This window comes from Heptranchias perlo, chromosome 24, assembly GCF_035084215.1.
Source record: "Heptranchias perlo isolate sHepPer1 chromosome 24, sHepPer1.hap1, whole genome shotgun sequence".
Taxonomy (NCBI): domain Eukaryota; kingdom Metazoa; phylum Chordata; class Chondrichthyes; order Hexanchiformes; family Hexanchidae; genus Heptranchias; species Heptranchias perlo.
The window spans coordinates 42,100,396-42,117,672 of NC_090348.1; the positions used below are offsets into that span (position 1 = coordinate 42,100,396).

Genomic DNA, 17,277 nt, shown 5'->3' on the forward strand with positions numbered 1-17,277 from the left:
CCCCCCAAAGGGGTGGGGGGTGGGGGGCAGAAGAGCGTCCCCAATGCTGCTCTGATCCAGATGGCCACCTTTCGTGTGTGGCTGCCTCAGGGTGTGAGTAGAGCCCCGGTACGCAAACACCAAGTGCCACAGCGTGCTGAGTTTCTACCCGTCCACCACACTGAGAAGGCCAGGTCTGGCCACCCTGGCCGAGCAGACGCAGGACGTCCCGTCCAGCTGGACCGTACCCCACCACCTGTCCCAGGTGGAGAAGTTCCTGAGGAGGAACTCCTTCGACCACAAGGCCGTCAGATAAGTGGCCAAGATGGAACGTTCTGAGAGTCCTGCAGGGAAAGGAGAGGGTGGATCCGATTGGGCAGTTCCCCAACCTGACGGTCGACGCCATTTGGCAGAACGTCTCGTCGCCAGAACTGACCAACAGGCACCAGGGTGCAGCCTGGATGGTGGCGAGAAGGGCCCTCCCAATGGTTCAAGGAGAAGGCCCATCGCCACCTCCTCAGGCCGGGTTGCCAACTCTTGTTGGACGTATTCATGGAGGTTTCATCACATGATCTCCTGCCTCCAACCGCCCCCGCCATGGGTCGCCCGACATATCCATCCTCACAGAGCCCTGCCTTCCCAAGCCAATTGGAAAGCAAACAGGCGCTTTAATCATCCGAATGGATGACGTTTGACTGTCAGTCAAACAGCCCTTTTTATCCTGTCTGCAATATTTTTAGAACTAATAAATGAAAGCCTTCAAAGAAAATGAAAAATTTGCACACAATTTGTTTTAATGTCCCCATCATTTTTGTCTTGGATTCGCTCACAGCAGTGTCCTGAAGATTAATCTTTAATTCCTGGAGAATCAGCAACCCGATTCTCAGGACAACTGGGGATAAAGGGTGATAAATGTGTCCTTGCCAACGTTGCCCCCATCTATTACTAAGTTGCCTGACCTGCAAAGAACAGGTGCGGCAGTGACAACAGAAGACAGTGCAAGTTCTGAATTGACCCTGTCAGGGAAACAGCGCACGAGAGAAAGCTGAGACAGGTTTGGAGTACCAGGCTATCACACGGCCTTGATGGTGACAGAACTTAGCCTAAGCTGGATGAGAGATGATGGCTGTACAAGAATCATAAACACATCACTCACAAACTGTATGATATTAGAACTGAAGGTGCTCGTGCCATTGAAATGATTAGCATCTTAGAGTTGTTGCTTTTAATTAGTACTGATCCCTCTATCACCAGGAGAGTTTATCCTGCTCATACATATCAGCTTGGCTCAGTATCTCTTTTGCCACTGATTCAGATGGTACTAGGTCCAATCCCCACACCAGGACTTGAACACATGACACTCCAGTGCACACGGACTGCAGCGGTTCAAGGCGGCGGCTCACCACCACCTTCTCAAGGGCAATTAGGGATGAGCAATAAATGCTGGCGTTGCCAGCAATGCCCACATCCCATGAACGAATAAAAAAAAAGCAGCGAGGGAGTGCTGCTTTGTCGGAGATGCCGTCTTTCGGATGGGATGTTAAACCGAGGCCCCACCTTCCTGTTCAGTTGTGCGTTAAAACTCCCATGAAACTATTCGAAGAAGAGCACAGGAGTTTTCTCCCCAGTGTCCTGGCCAAATTCATCCCTCAACCAACACCACCAAAAACATGAACTAATCATTTATCTCACTTGCTGTTTTTGGGACCTTACTGTGCACAAAATGGATGCTGCATTTGCTCACACTATGCACACTTCAAAAAAAGCAATTCTTTGGCTGTTCAACTCCCCCAAGAGCAAGACACATCAGCTCAAAATCGATGTCGTTTGGGATGATTCGCATTTTCACCATAACTGATGGAAAGAGGAGGGGCAAGGGGATGGGAGAGGGTGAGATTGCTCCTGTTCATTTTAGGAAAATTATCAGTGAGAGAGCAAGGACTTCCAGTGTCCGAACCATGTCGATTGTTTTTTTTGCTAAAATTGTTGACAGGAAGAATTTCATCTTCACATACCTGCCCCGGCCTCAATTTTTGGCTCAAAGCTCTTTGGAACAACGCCAGTTCCTGAGAACACAAAAGGCTTTATGTAAATGCAAGCTCTTTCCTTCTTCTCTGGTTGTCCTTGGGATCAGATGTTAAGCTAAGCCTGGTTCAGTGGGTGTTAAAGATCCCACAACACTATTCAGAGCGGGAAGTTCTCCCGGCGTCCTTGACAACATTCCTTCCTTGGCCAATGCCACCAACCAAAAGAGATGAACTGGTCATTTGCCTCTTTTGCTGTTTGTGAGACAGTACTCTGCACAAAATGGCTGCCACACTCCCCTGCATAACAACTGTGACTGCAGTGTAAATAAAAAGTACCACACTAAAGTGCTTTGGGATGCCTCGGAGCAGTGTGGTAAGGCATTATATAAACGCAAGTTTGTTCTTTCTCAGAGCTGTGGGTTCACAGTTTAACCAGCAGATGTGTTATGTTAGATGGGTTTCAGCTGTCTGTTTTGATTAGTGTTTACTGTACGTGTCGATCAGCTGATGCTGAGGGCCTGTACGAGCAGCCAGGAGCAGGAACCCTGGCTTAAATTTCCTCTCTCTAGCCCCCAGAGGCCAAATGTAGAGCTTCCATTAGGGCTCAGGTCACCTCATTCAGCCCACAGCAGGACCGAGAACAAGAAGCCTTCTGTGAAAAAATGGTGAGGGAAACGATTGTGAAGCTAATTCGGTTTCAGGGGCGGCAGGCTCCCCAGTTTGTGCCAGATGGTTCAATGATATGCAGTGATAGTGCAGCTCGTGACTCCCGCTGAAGTGGCAAGTGTACCCAATGATTTAACTTCACTTAACAGATTGGTATGAGACAGTTTACTTGAAGGGGGGGGAAATCTTCCTGTCAACAATTTTAGCAAAAAAAAAAGTCAACATGGGGAGGACACTGAAAATCCATGCTGACATTTTTCCTAAAATGAACAGTAGGAATCCCTTCCCCTCGCCCCTCCTCTTTCGATCAGTTTCTCTGAGAAGGCCTTTTGCCCCAACCGACATGGGTTGATATGTTTGGCTCTCAGGGGGAGTTTAATTCCAGCTTGATTGGTCCCATTATAGCCACTCAGTCAAGTCGGCCGCCTCGCTGGTATTCTGGGAGCGAGGGATCGGGAGCTTGTGGCTGAAACAGGGAGTTCGACGTTTGGTCGTAACATCAGGGGATTCTGCTTCACTGGGGGCGGGGGGGGGACCCTCCATTTCAATGGAACATGCAAATCTGACCTCCAGCGCACCTTTGCCTTTCACACGCAATCATCAATTAAAGCACAGTTCACATCTCCAAAAAAAAGAGTCGAGCATTAAAACCACTCTCCCTTTTCGCCTTTCAAACTGTGATTTACTCACAATGACTCCAAGTGAAACACCATTAATAAACTTTTCATCAGATCAATGTCCTCTTCGTCTGTTATCCGGGAAGCAGGTCCCCTTGCCCCTGTGCCAATCCGTGCAAGCTTTCAACTTTTGGAAACCAAGCACCGAGTACTGATTTACAGTGTTGCTGCATTGCTCGTGAGAGGCGCATGGAGGGGGGGGACACACACTATGAACTCTGACCTTAGGAACATTTGAGCAGCAGCAAGTCCGCGTCGCCTGAGAAGCACACACACCAGTGCGGCAGAATTTGAAAGGAAGGTGCTCATTGCTACACTCGCTGCCGACAACTCTGGTTCCCGTCGTTGTGAATCTGGAGAAGGCTTGGCTCCTCGAATGGAATTGAGGCACAAGGAGCCCTGCTCACTGCTCCCCACTTCCTTTGCCGCACCACTGACAGCTGTGCCTTCAGCACTTTAGGCCCTAAGCTCTGGAATTCCCTTCCCAAACCTCTGCGTCTCTCCAGCTCTCTTTATCTCTCCTCCTTTAAGACTCTACTTAAAACCTACCCCTTCGACCAAGCTTGAGGTCACCTGTCCCAATGTCTCCTTCTTTGGCTCGGTGTCAATTGTATGATTTACGCTCCTGGGGATGTTTTACTACGTTAAAGGTGCTATATAAATGCAAGTTGTTGTTGGTGTATCAGATCAAGCAAGTCACTACTTGGCATCATGGTCCTCAACAAAAGTTAGTCAGTTGCCCCAATTTACCTCTGAGAATGTAAAACCTCAAACAGACTTCCATTCATCACAATGATATATATAGTTTAATTTCAAGTAACTTTTCCAAGCTTTCCCATCGGAGAATTCACCTCAAACCTTTCGTTGCTGTCATCAATACACGGCCAAGTTGTTTTTTAGTGCAATTCTGCCTTGTATGACAGGAAGAGGAGGTGCTTTTTGATGGAGACCATGGTTATAACTGACAGGAAGCAAGGCTCCTACTCAGAAAGAACACCTTTCAAAGAGGTACAACACCAACTGAGAATTGTTACGGACCTGAGAGGACAAAGTCCACCCCTTTTAGCCAGACCAAATCCACCATTGCTCTCTCTAATTGTCTCTTGAGCCCATTTATACAGCTTGTTGGGTCAAAATATTCTGTCCAACTTCCCTTCTTGCCCTTCGTTCTTTACCTTGTGTCCCCTGGTGTTTGAACCCTTCACCCGAGTGAACAACTTTGTAATTCCTAATAAAAAATATTGTTTTCTCACCAGTCCTGACCATCTGTCTGTTAATTGTATGATTTGTATCAAATGGGTTAATTGTATTCAGGTGGTGGGTATCGACTGGGGACTCTGTTGGATCCTTTTTACAGGAGAGCTTCGCCAGGGTGTGAGCTGTGCAAGAGGAAACTCTGTGACTAAAGGCTTGGAAGCAACTGAAGACCAGTTTCCAGTATTCTTTCCTTCACCACATGGCTATCCAGTTTTAACATTGTGGGTGTGAATATTCCAAGTGTATTTCTGGGATCTTTCTTAAAATAGAGCCAGTAATCCAATCTAGGGGGCTTAGACACAGGATAAGGGATCGGCCATTCAAGACTAAGATGAGGAGGAATTTCGTCACGTGGAGGGTTGTGAATCTCTGGAATTCTCTACCCCAGAGGGCTGTGGATGCTGAGTCATTGAATATATTCAAGGCTGAGATGGACAGATTTTTGGACTCGAGGGGAATCAAGGAGTATGGGGATCGAGGGGGAAAGCGGAGTTGAGTTCGAAGATAAGCCATGATCTGATTGAATGGCGGAGCAGGCTCGAGGGGCCATGTGGTCCACTCCTGCTCCTATGTTTTATGTTCTTATGAGCAATGTCCAGGGAATGCTTACCTCCTCAGCAGAAGCTTGGGATGGTTCTTGCTCTCCAAGTTCTTGTGAATAAGGTCAGAAAGTAGCTGCTTCAGGACATCCGTGGCGTACTCGAGCTTAGTCTGAAGGACGGTCATGATGAGTGAAGCGACGTTTCCTCGGTCCCTCATGGAGAAGCTCCGCTGCGACTCCAGCGTCCGGATGAAGGTCAATAAGAAGACCTTGTTGTTGATGAGCTGCCCAAACAGCGTCAGTCCCTTCTCCACTCGCTCTTGCCTGTATCCGGGAACCTTCAGGGAGCAATGATATCAAAATCAACAATCGTCCCCCCCAAGCAATGGTCGGCAAGCCCTTCCGCCTTGTCCACCCTAACCTCTCCCCCACCACCATCAATTTAATAGCCTGGTATTGGTGCACCTCGCATTGCTGTAGCAATACATACAGCTGCACCATTGGAGCGATAGATGCAGTTGTAAATGCAACGAATGCAAAATGTATCACATGCACCAACACGTAAACCATTGTTAAAATCTGAGAGAAATCATTTACAAGTTGTTTTCTTCACCTTGGTTCCTCCCAGAGGCTGACAAAAGCCCAGGACCTGAAATAACTGCGTTTCATTTTTAAAAAATCATCCACAGTCACAATAATAATGAGAAAAAAAGTGATAAAAGCCACAATACATGGAGAGAATCATTTTTCTTTACGTGGAGTATCTCACAGTTTCTCCAGACTTCTCGCCTATTCCTGCGCGTGGACTTCTGACGATGTATCGTTATGATCTCTGTGCAGGCACTTCTTGGGCTGAAGACTGAGTTGCACTGGTTGCTTGAGAACAATCCCAGCTGCAACTAAGCTCGCGTCCACTTCAAAGCATTTCAATTTCTTTCCAAATGCCTGATGAAAGTTGCAAAACACTAACATCATGCACACTTTTTAGAATTTGACAAAGATGATATTGCCCCTTGAGTATTTTTTGTGCGTATTTTTGTGCTCACCTGGTGAGGGATGTTAGCACAGCACCAAGCATTTTTAAACTAAGTGCAATATGAGTTTAAAGTCAGACTAAAGCTCTCTGTGACCTGCCCCAACAATGTACCTTCAGCCCGAACCGACTGCACTGTGACACTCTACAACCTCTTACAATGAACCATCCTGTGGTCTCTCTGCCCACATCCATTGGGAACCACACTGAGTATGGCCAAACACATCTCAAGATCAATAGGGCCTTTGGGTGTATCTGACCTCATCCATCAAAGAAAGGTCCCCCATCACAGCCATTTCTTAAATGAGCTCAGTTTTTTTTCCCCCACTAACTTGTTCAAAAGTCCATTCCAAATATTGATCGCTCTCTGTGAGGAAGAACTTCCTGACACCAGCCCTAAACTTGCCTTTTGCTGGTTTGAACTTCTGCCTCCTAGTCTCGGTCTGATTATCGCGGTTTAATTTGAAGTGGTTTTCCAGATTTCTATACCATTTACTATCATAGATACCTCTATTAGGGATGGGCAATAAATGCCGGCCTTGCCAGCGACGCCCACATCCCATGAACGAATAAAAAAAACGTCACTTCCATTCAAGGCTGAAAAACTCAACGTTCTCCTTGGAATGCAGTCCTCTGAGATGCTTGGACTCAGTCGTGCGGTTCTGCCTCCTAGGCTTCAAGAGGAGAGGAAGGACCAGTGTCTAATCCCCTGTGCCACCCAATGTCCCTTTAAATAATGTCAGACATTTTCGGAGTGTTAACTGTGCAGTTACTTCGTACCAGTTTTATGAACTTGCTGCGTTACTCAAATGGGAATTCAGTGAGGGAAAAGTTGAGAAATACTAACATAAGCTACATAATGCCTTATTAAGAGCTTCCTATGAATGCCTGGGGCACCAATACAGGTTAGAGCTGCAGAATTTAAATTGAGCTTGATTCACTTTTGAGCTCCTGGCATCTCAAACATTTCCACCCCCTTGTAACCTCATTAACAAGCTGACGGCTTGTGATTTTAAAGTAATTTTCTGTGGTAAATAAGACTAAGTATTATGTTTATAAAAGTGAAACAGTTTATAAATAATTACGAACCATACACTTTACTTTGGTGTAACAATCCTGTGGAGAAAGCCCAAGGCAAAATATATCACAGGAACTTTTATTTCCAATCACGCCTGACTGCAGTTAATTAGGAAAGCAATTCACAAGTGGACAGTGTCTGAGATCTGATTTGATTCTGCAATTTCACAGGTGCCTTGTGATTTGGTTCAGAGACAGGAAATGGCGAAGCATGAAAATGGATTTAAAGTGACAGCGCTCGATGGATTGTCGTTCAAATCTGTCCCAACTGATAGTTTTTCCCCTGTGTGTCTTGGCTCGGTGGTTGCAATGCCGGAAATATGAGATTAAAAACGGAAAATGCTGGAAAATGGGGAGCATGTCAAGGCACCATCTTGCTTCCGGATGTGGACACTTCTGCTGAAAGCTCAACCCCTCCAGTTCCCACTAACGATGGGAGGCTCACTGGCCTGTGTCCAGTTTTGGTCTCCTCACATGGTGGGTGGCATTGAGGCTTTGGAAAGGGTGCGGAGGAGGGACACAAGATTAATCCCCAGTTTGAAGCATCTGAGATACCAAGATGAGCTCAAGGAGCTGGGGCTCTACATTTTAGAGAAGCGTAGACTTAGGGATGATTAAATCAAGGTTTATAAGACAATGAAGGGAATAGACTTATTTGTGTGGACAGTTTGTTTCAACTGAATAGGTTAGGAAGGCCCAGGGGTCACAATCTCAAGTTATGTAAGGCCGGGACCAGGTTAGATGTCTGGAGGTGGTTCCTTTCCCAGGAAAAGGCCGCTGGCTCGTATGATGAACTCTGATTTGCTGAGTTCCTTCAAGCGTGAGCTGGATCTGTTTCTGGCTGGGGTGGAGTTACATCGAAACTACAGCACAGAAACAGGCCATTCGGTCCAAGTCGGCATTTATGCTCCACACGAGCCTCCTCCCTCCCTCCTTCATCAAACCCTATCAGGATATCCTTCTATTCCTTTCTCCCTCATGTGTTTATCCAGCTTCCTCTTAAATGCATCCATGCCATTTGCCTCAACGACTCCTTCTGGTAGCACGTTAAACATTCTTACCACTCTTTGGGTAAAGAAATTTCTCCTGAATTCCCGACTGGATTTATTAGTGACTATTTTATATTTATGACCTCTAGTTTTGGTCTTCCCCACAAGCGGAAATATTTTCTCTACGTCTGTCCGATCAAACCTTTTTCATTACTTTAAAGACGAACCCTCAGGTCATCCCTCAGCCTTCTCTTTTCTAGAGAAAAGAGTCCCGGCCTGTTCAGCTGAATGGACCAGTGGATCTTTTCCTGCCCGTCACTGTTCCCATGTTCAACCATTAACAGCTCCCTGGTGTAGTGCAGACCTGCCTGGCTCAGATAACGGATTGTCAAGTGCATCTCTGAGGACTGACTATATCCCAATGTCCCATCGTTAGTTCATCTTACAGCACATCATCCCGTAGTTCAATCCGAAACTCGGGTCTTAAATCTAAACAAAGGAAACTACGAAGGTATGAGGCGCAAGTTGGCTTTGGTTGATTGGGGAACTACATTAAAAGGTATGACGGTAATCAGGCAATAGCTAGCATTTAAAGATTTAACACATAATTTTCAACAAATATTTATTGCTTTAAGGCACAAAAACCCAACAGGAAAAGTGGTCCAACCGTGGCTAACAAGAGAAATTAAAGATCGTATCAAATCAAAGGAAGAGGTATATTAGGTGACAGAAAATGAGGATTGGGAGCATTTTAGAATTCAGCAAAGGAGGACCAAGAAGTTGATAAAGAAAGGGAAAATACAAGGAGAGTAAACTGGCAAGAAACATAAAAACGGACTGTGAAAGCTTCTATTGGTACGTAAAAAGGAAAAGACTGATGAAGGCTAATGTGGGTCCCTTAGAGACAGAGACGGAAACATTTATAATGGAGAATAAGGAAATGGCAGAGAAATTAAACAAATATTTTGAGTCTGTCTTCATGGAAGAAGACATAAAAAACCTCCCAGAATTACGAGAGAACCAAGGGTCTGGCGAGAATGAGGAACTGAAAGAAATTAGTGTTAGTAAAAAAAATAGTACTGGAGAAATTAATGGGAATGAAAGTCGATAAATCCCAAGGACCTGATGATCTGCATCCCAGGGTTTTGAAAGAGGTGGCTATAGAAATAGTGGATGCATTGGTTGTCATCTTCCAAAATTCTATAGATTCTGGAATGGTTCCTGCAGATTGGAGGGTAGCAAATGTAACCCCACTATTTAAAAAAGGAGGGAGAGAAAACAGGGAACTACAGATCTGATAGCCTGACATCAGTAGCAGGGAAAATGCGAGAATCTATTATAAAGGATGTAATAACAGGACACTGAGAAAATAATAATAGGATTTGGCAGAGTCAACATGGATTTATGAAAGGGAAATCATGTTTGACAAACCTACTGGAGTTCTTTGAGGCTGTAACTGGTAGAATAGATTTTTTTTTATTCGTTCATGGGATGTGGGCGTCGCTGGCAAGGCCGGCATTTATTGCCCATCCCTAATTGCCCTCGAGAAGGTGGTGGTGAGCCGCCTTCTTGAACCGCTGCAGTCCGTGTGGTGACGGTTCTCCCACAGTGCTGTTAGGAAGGGAGTTCCAGGATTTTGACCCAGCGACAATGAAGGAACGGCGATATATTTCCAATAGATAAGGGGGAACCAGTGGATATGGTGTATTTGGATTTTCAGAAGGCTTTCGATAAGGTCTCACACAGGAGGTTGGTGAACAAAGTTAGAACACATGGAATTGGGGATAATATACTGGCATGGATTGAGAATTAATAAACAGACAAAAAACAGAGAGTAGGAATAAACTTTTTCAGGTTGGCAGACTGTGACTTGTTGGGTCCCGCAGGGATCGGTGCTTGGGCCCCAGCTATTCACAATCAATATCAATGATTTGGATGAGGGGACCAAATGCAATGGGCATGATTCTAGCACCCGCTATCGGGTGCGTTCCTGGCGGGGGGGGCCCCCGAAAATCGGGAAATCCCGGAGCGGGACCGGAACCCGCCTCGAACCCGCCCACTTCTGGGTTCCCCACTGACGCGCCGGCGTGCGCGCGCAGCCCCCGCTGGTGGGAATCCCGCAGGCAATTAAAGCCAGCGGGATGCCACTTGACGCTATTTATCCTGCTCGTTCAGGTCGTTGACAGACCTGATTGAGCTGTTTTATCAGGAGGGGTGGGATTTTACAGTGAACTGAGACTGTTTCCCACACTGGGGGAAACACTCCCAGTTCAAACGGAGGTGTTGCAGCCAGCAGCCTGTGGCAGCTGCAAAGGTGCATTCGACAGGTGGGGGAGACCCTTCACCATCGCAGGAGGCCACTCCGTCACATTGGACAAAGGTTGGCCTCCAGCACCCTCCTCCTGACAATCAAAGTCACCAACTTGCACACTTACCCCGGGGTCCAGAGACATGTACCTACCTTGCGGACCCCCTCAGATGTACATTTTCCGGACGGGGACCGCCGTAGCTGCAGTCATGACCTCCTCGGAGGGCGAACAGCATCACCAGCCTCACCAGCCTAGCCATCCACGCCGTCCACCTCTGACACGTGGAGCTCCACAACAGAACTCTGTGACGCATCCACCTGTACAGCGGGAGGGAGGGCTACCGCAGAGAGAGATGCGTCGCAGAGGGCACTACCCTCGCCACAGGGTCCACAGACCGAGGCTCAGCTTCCTGGACCTCTCTGAGCAGCAGTGCACACGGAGGCTCAGAGTCACTCGACATGTAGTCGTGGACATCTGCAGCCTCCTTCATGCCAAGCTGCTTCTGGCTGGCCCGAGCACCATCTTCTTACCGGTCGCTGTCAAAGTCACCACTGCCCTCAACAACGTCTCCTCCGCATCCTTCCAGGGTGCAACCGGGGACATCGCTGACGTCTCTCAGCCGTCTGCACAAAAGAGCCCTGCAAATACACCTACACCCACTCTGCAGTGACAAAATGGGTGTCATCAGTTGTGGGTCTTCATAGTGATCCGCAGGAAAGGGCATTATTGCACAAACCAGACAAGATTCGCGAAGACATGGCAGTCGTGGTGCCAATATAATATGTGATGTGAGTTGCTCGGAAATTAAATATAAGTAACAACCATGACAAACCCTCAAACACCCTTGTGCATCCCCTTCATGCTCACGACATGTTTGCCTTACGCTGCCTACTGCACATATGTGATGCATGCCCTGTGGCTGCAGCACGGGTAGTGGCAGGTTGAGTGAGGCTGACCGTGAAAGAGATGCACGAGAGGGTGAGTATGAGTTAGAGCCATGAGATTGTATGAGGATTGGGTTGAGTGGTAGTGGCGGGATGAGTACTGGCGAGGTGAGTAAGTGCAGGTAAGATGAGGATGAGTGGGTATGAGGGGTGATGTGACAGAGTAGTGTTGGCAGTGCAGAAGGAGATGTGGGGTGGGGGCGGTGATGTGGCAGACGGAGTGTAGGGGAAAGAGTAAGTGTACTCACTGTGGCTGACCTACCGAGGTCATTGGAGCGCCTCCTGCATTGTATGCAGGTGGGCAATATGTTGGTGGTGCAGGTGACCTCCTCTGCCACTTCAAGCCAGGCCTTCCTGGTGGCAGAGGCAGGCCGCTTCCTCCCACCCGCCGGGGGGAAGATCTCTGTCCTCCCCCTCCTCCTCACCCAGTGTATTGATACCTGGAGTGAGGCATCATTAAACTGGGAGCAGCCTTCCCCCTGGGCTGCTCCATGCTGTAATTTTTTCTATTTGTTGCAGCATCTGTCAGTGGAGGACTGCCCCTTTAAATAGAGCTCCTCCAGCTGACAGACCTTACTGCGCATGCGCAGCCCGCCCGACGCGCAGATCAGCAGCGGGGAACCTGGAGGACAAGGTAAGTGGATCCAATTGGGCTACAATCGCGCGGGTGGCAGAGTGATTTCGCCGGGCGCGCCCCCCGCCGTGAACCCGCAGCCCTGGTAACATCGGGCCCAATATTTCCAAGTTTGCTGATGACATGAAACTAGGTGGGGTTGTGAGTTGTGAGGAGGATGCAAAGAGGCTTCAAGAGGATATAGACAGGCTAAGTGTGTGAGCAAGAACATGGCAGATGGAATATAGTGTGGAAAAATGTGAAGCTATCCACTTTGGCAGGAAAAACAGAAATGCAGAGTATTTTTTTAAATGGTGAGAGATTGGGAAATGTTGATCTTCAAAGGGACCTGGGTGTCCTTGTACACGAGTCACTGAAAACTAACATGCAGATGCAGCAAGCAATTAGGAAGACACATGGTATGTTGGCATTTATTACAAGAGGATTTGAGTATAGGAGTAAAGATATCTTACTGCAATTATATAGGGCCTTGGTGAGACTGCACCTGAAGTGTTGTGTACAATTTTGGTCTCCTTACCTCAGAAAAAGTGTACTTGCCATAGAGGGAGTGCAACGAAGGTTCACCAGACTGATTCCTGGGATAGCGGGATTGTCGTATGAGGGGAGATTGAGTCGACCAGGCCTGTATTCTCTAGAGTTTAGAAGAATGAGAGGTGATCTCATTGAAACATACAAAATTCTTACAGGGCTCAACAGGATAGATGCAGGGAGGATGTTTCCCCTGGCTGGGGAGTCTGGAATCAGGGGTCACAGTCTCAGAATAAAGGGGTAGGCCATTTAGGACTGAGATGAGGAGAAATTTCTTCACTCAGAGGGTGGTGAATCTTTGGAATTCTCCACCTCAGAGGGCTGTGGAGGCTCAGTCACTGAGCACATTCAAAACAAAGATCAATAGATTTCTAGATATTGAAGGCGTCAAGGGATATGGGGATAGTGCAGGAATATGGCATTGAGGTCGATGATCAGCCATGATCTTGTTGAATGGCGGAGCAGGCTCGAGGGACCGGATGGCCGACTCCTGCTCCTATTTCTTGTGTCCTTATGTCGCATAAACCAGTCTTCATTTCCTGACTGCTCTGATTGTGCGTTTCCACCATTATTTTATGATTGCAGAATTTGTTCTGTTGGAAGGTTGAAGGTATGATTTGATTGGAATCTCTCTGTGTGGTGAGGTAATTATGGATGAGAAAAGGGGTCCTATCGTTAATTGCCCCCTCCTCCACCATAAGGAGTGGAAATAACCAGCCCAAACTGCACAAGGAGTGCTTTCAGACCAAAGATCGCCTTGCAAAATAAAGGAAGTCTTGCATTTCTGTTGTGCCTTTCAGGACCTCAAGACGTCCCAAAGTCCCACAGCGAAAGAGGTACTTATTTTTTTTAAGCGTGGTCACTGTTGTAATGAAGGAAATGCGGCAGCCAATTTGCGCACAACAAGGTCCCACAAACAGCAATGTGATAATGATCAGATAATTGTTTTTTAGTTATGTTGGTTGAGGGATAAATATTGGTCAGGGCACCGGGGAGAACTCCCCTGGTCTTCTTCAAAATAATGCTGTGCGATCTTTTACGTCGATTGGAGGGGGCAGACGGATCCTGGGTTTAACGTCTTCTCATCTGAAAGACGGCACCTCCAACAACGCAGCACTCCCTCAGTACTGCACTGGAGCGTCAGCCGAGATTTTGTGCTCAAGTCTGTGGAGTGGGATTTGAACCCACAACCTTCTGACTCAGAGGCGAGAGTGCCACCCACTGAGCCACAGCTGACACTTACACAGTTAAACAGTTCCAACTCTGATTCTCCCTCCACAATTCTTGCCAGTGTTCTCTTTTCCTCTGCTACAGCTGCTGGCTGATGTTGGGGGCAGGGTTTCACTGAGATCAGTGACTCTCTGGCTCCGAGGGTGTGAGGCATCACAGAGCCTGTGGAATTCCGTTCCAGCATGAGTGGTGCTCCAATGCTTTTGAAGTGCACTGACAAGCAAATAGTAATTTAGGATACAGTCGAAGCCAGGGCCTCGAAGGAATGGGCACCCCCTTTCTAAACTTCTGAAGCTTGAACCTTATATTCAGGTTTTGGCTTTCAGTTGAGTACAGTAGCCCAGTGGTTATGGCACTAAATTAGTAACCCAGAGATTGAGTTCAGAGTGATAGCGTACAGAGTGATAGCCCCGAGCGTACAGACGGAGAGCTCGGCGCGTACAGACGGAGAGCTTGGTCGGCCTGCCTGCTTGCAACGGGAACAAAATGACAGTCAGTGACATCCAGCCTAGGTTATGAGTGTTGGCTGATATTGCATAGAACGTACAGCACAGAAACAGGCCATTCAGCCCAACCGGTCTGTGCTGGTGTTGATGCTCCACACGAGCCTCTTCATCTCACACTATCAGCATAACCTTCTGTTCCTTTCTCCCTCATGTACTTATCTAGCTTCCCTTTACAATGCTATTCACCTCCACGTGGTCGCGAGTTCCACATTCTCACCACTCTCTGGGTGAAGAAGTTACTCCTGAATTCCCTATTGGATTTATTAGTGTCCATCTTATATTTACAGCCCCTCATTTTGGTCTCCCCCACAAGTGGAAACATCTTCTCCACGTCTAACCTATCGAACCTCTTCATAATTTTGAAGACCTCTCTTCAGTCATCTGTCAACCTTCTCTTTTCTCTCTTTAAGCACAGGAGGAGTGATCAGAGCACAGCCCAACATCCACACACAAGCACTTCCCCGCAGGAGGCGTTGGATCGTGATCAGGAGTGGGAACCCGAGACCATTGTCTCCCTTCCTATCTTAGGGAGCACGATGGCCAATTGCCCCACCACCACTGCCCTGGGTGAGATCATCTCACTTCGCACAGACCAGCAATTGAACCAGAGACCTTCCTCATATGGCTCAGTACAACATGAAGCAACCACACACTGAGACAACAGTGCAGCAGGCTACGATTTTAACAGAGGTTGAGTTCCCCTTTATATCTTAAAGGGGCCATGCTTGCCATTGTTCTGCTCGATGTGAAGACTTTTTTTGTGTTAAAACTGGAAACATGGCTTTTACCTTTACCATAAATAGGTGCTTTCGCTGGGTGGAAGACAAAATATTGAACAAGAGCAAAAAAAAAGTGAAGAGAAGGTGGACTGTGGCCGATTTTATGAATGACGGCAACAGAAATCGCAGCACGGTCGTTTATGATTGTGACCCCTTGTTCTAGATTCCCCTGCTGGAGAGAACAGTCCCACCCTTGCATTTATATTGTGCCTCATTACTGTCTAACTGTCTCAAAGTGTTTCATTCAATTTTGATCCCATTGCTCCAATGCTTTTTGAAGTGCACTGACAAGCAAATAGTAATTTAGGATGCAGTCGAAGCCAGGGCCTAGAAGGAATGGGCACCCCCTTTCTAAACTTCTGAAGCTTGAACCTTATATTCAGGTTTTGGCTTTCAGTTGAGTACAGTAGCCCAGTGGTTATGGCACTAAATTAGTAACCCAGAGATTGAGTTCAGAGTGATACAGAGTGATAGCGTACAGAGTGATAGCTCCGAGCGTACAGACGGAGAGCTCGGCGCGTACAGACGGAGAGCTTGGTCGGCCTGCCTGCTTGCAAAGGGAACAAAATGACAGTCAGTGACATCCAGCCCCAGCAACAACCGCTGTTCACCTTTAGTACCACATTGAGGCAGTAACAAGGTCTTGTTTATATTACAGCACTGTCTCTGATGGCAGCACTTGGTACAAAATGACCAGCATATTCCCAGGGGCGCTCACTAAAATGCGAATGATTTGAACACTGTGAAAGGAACTGTGCGAGAAGAGGTCAGTAAAACCAAGTCGCAATTATTATCTGATTAAACATGTAAATGTTTTTCTGTCCCCCGAAAGAAAAGAACAAGCAAAACTTCTGCCAGTAGAAACTCCGAAAGATTTGTGTCCCGACTGAAATCCCGACAGGATTCAGCAATCAGACACAGGGACACTCCTGCCACACAGTACAGGGTTAAGAGAAGGGTTTCTCTGGGGCACTTTCCGTACCAGTGCTCCCGAAATGAAGTCAGTGCAAGGGACCGGTCGCGCAAGTCTCTGGAATTTATCAGACGACTTTCATTTAAATAACGCTGGGGATAGAAAGGGGAGGAGGACTGGAGGGAGAATAAGGGCGATGTGCAGGCAATCTGCAAAGCTATGAATAATGGTCAAGTTAAGTGGTTCTGCCAATTGCTGGGCAATGAACTCAGCTGCTTAGAAGAATCCAAATAAACAGATGACAAAAGGAGGAAATTGGTTCTGTTTCCCAGTACACAGCTTACAGCCTCTTGACCGAACCCAGTGAAAGATGGGTGATTGTGTTTCACACTGCAGTTCATTTTCTCTCAAGTTTTCCCTTCTTGGTTCAAAAGCCGAGAGGGCCAGTGGCTACCCTACCCCCAGGCCTCTGCTGACCCAGCCTGCAACTGTCTGACAGCAGTGCCACAAGACTCCCCCCCCTCCTCCAATTTTCTTTTCCAACGCTCCCCCTTATCCCCCTCCCCACCAGCGTTAGCTCAGTTGGTATCTCTCGCACCTGAGTCAGAAAGTTGTGGGTTCAAGTCCCTATTCCAGATACTCGAACACACAATCCAGGCTGACGCTCCTGGTGCAGTACTGAGGGAGTACTGCAATGTCGGAGGAGTCGTCTTGTGGATGAGCTGTTAAAGCAAGGTTTCGTTTGCCCTCTCAAGTGGACGTAAAAGATCCCATGGCACTGTTCAAAGATGAGCAGGGGAGTTCTCCCCAGTGTCCTGGCCAATATTTAATCCCTCAACCAACATCACTAAAACAGAAGATCGAGTCATTATCACATTGCTGATTGTGGGATCTTGCTGTGTGCAAATTGGCTGCCGGGTTTCCTACATTACAACAGTGACTACAATTCAAAAGTACTAACTGACTGTAAAGCACTTTTGGACGACTTGAGGTTGTGAAAGGCGATATCTGAATGCAAATCTTCCTTTCTTTATTGTAGGTAAGTCCTATACCCAGATCCTGACCTCGGCAGACAAGTGTGAACTCCTGATGTTGGGAGGGGTCCCTCGCCTCCTGGGTTCACTCCCAGAAGCCACACTCTAACATCATTTGACTCACGTAAGGGGTGGGCCTCTCTCCCTCTCCTCC

General features: G+C 47.4%; 1 protein-coding gene across 3 annotated transcripts in view; it reads right to left on the minus strand.

Annotated features, from left to right (window-relative positions):
* The window catches only part of plxna4 (plexin A4), a 552,119-nt gene that overhangs the window by 56,235 nt on the left and 478,607 nt on the right, over positions 1–17,277 (minus strand). For all 3 annotated transcript variants that reach the window (XM_068005167.1, XM_068005168.1, XM_068005169.1), the window contains exon 22: positions 5,217–5,485. In XM_068005167.1, coding sequence (XP_067861268.1) covers positions 5,217–5,485 — 269 coding nt within the window. The remainder of the gene's footprint in view (positions 1–5,216; positions 5,486–17,277) is intronic.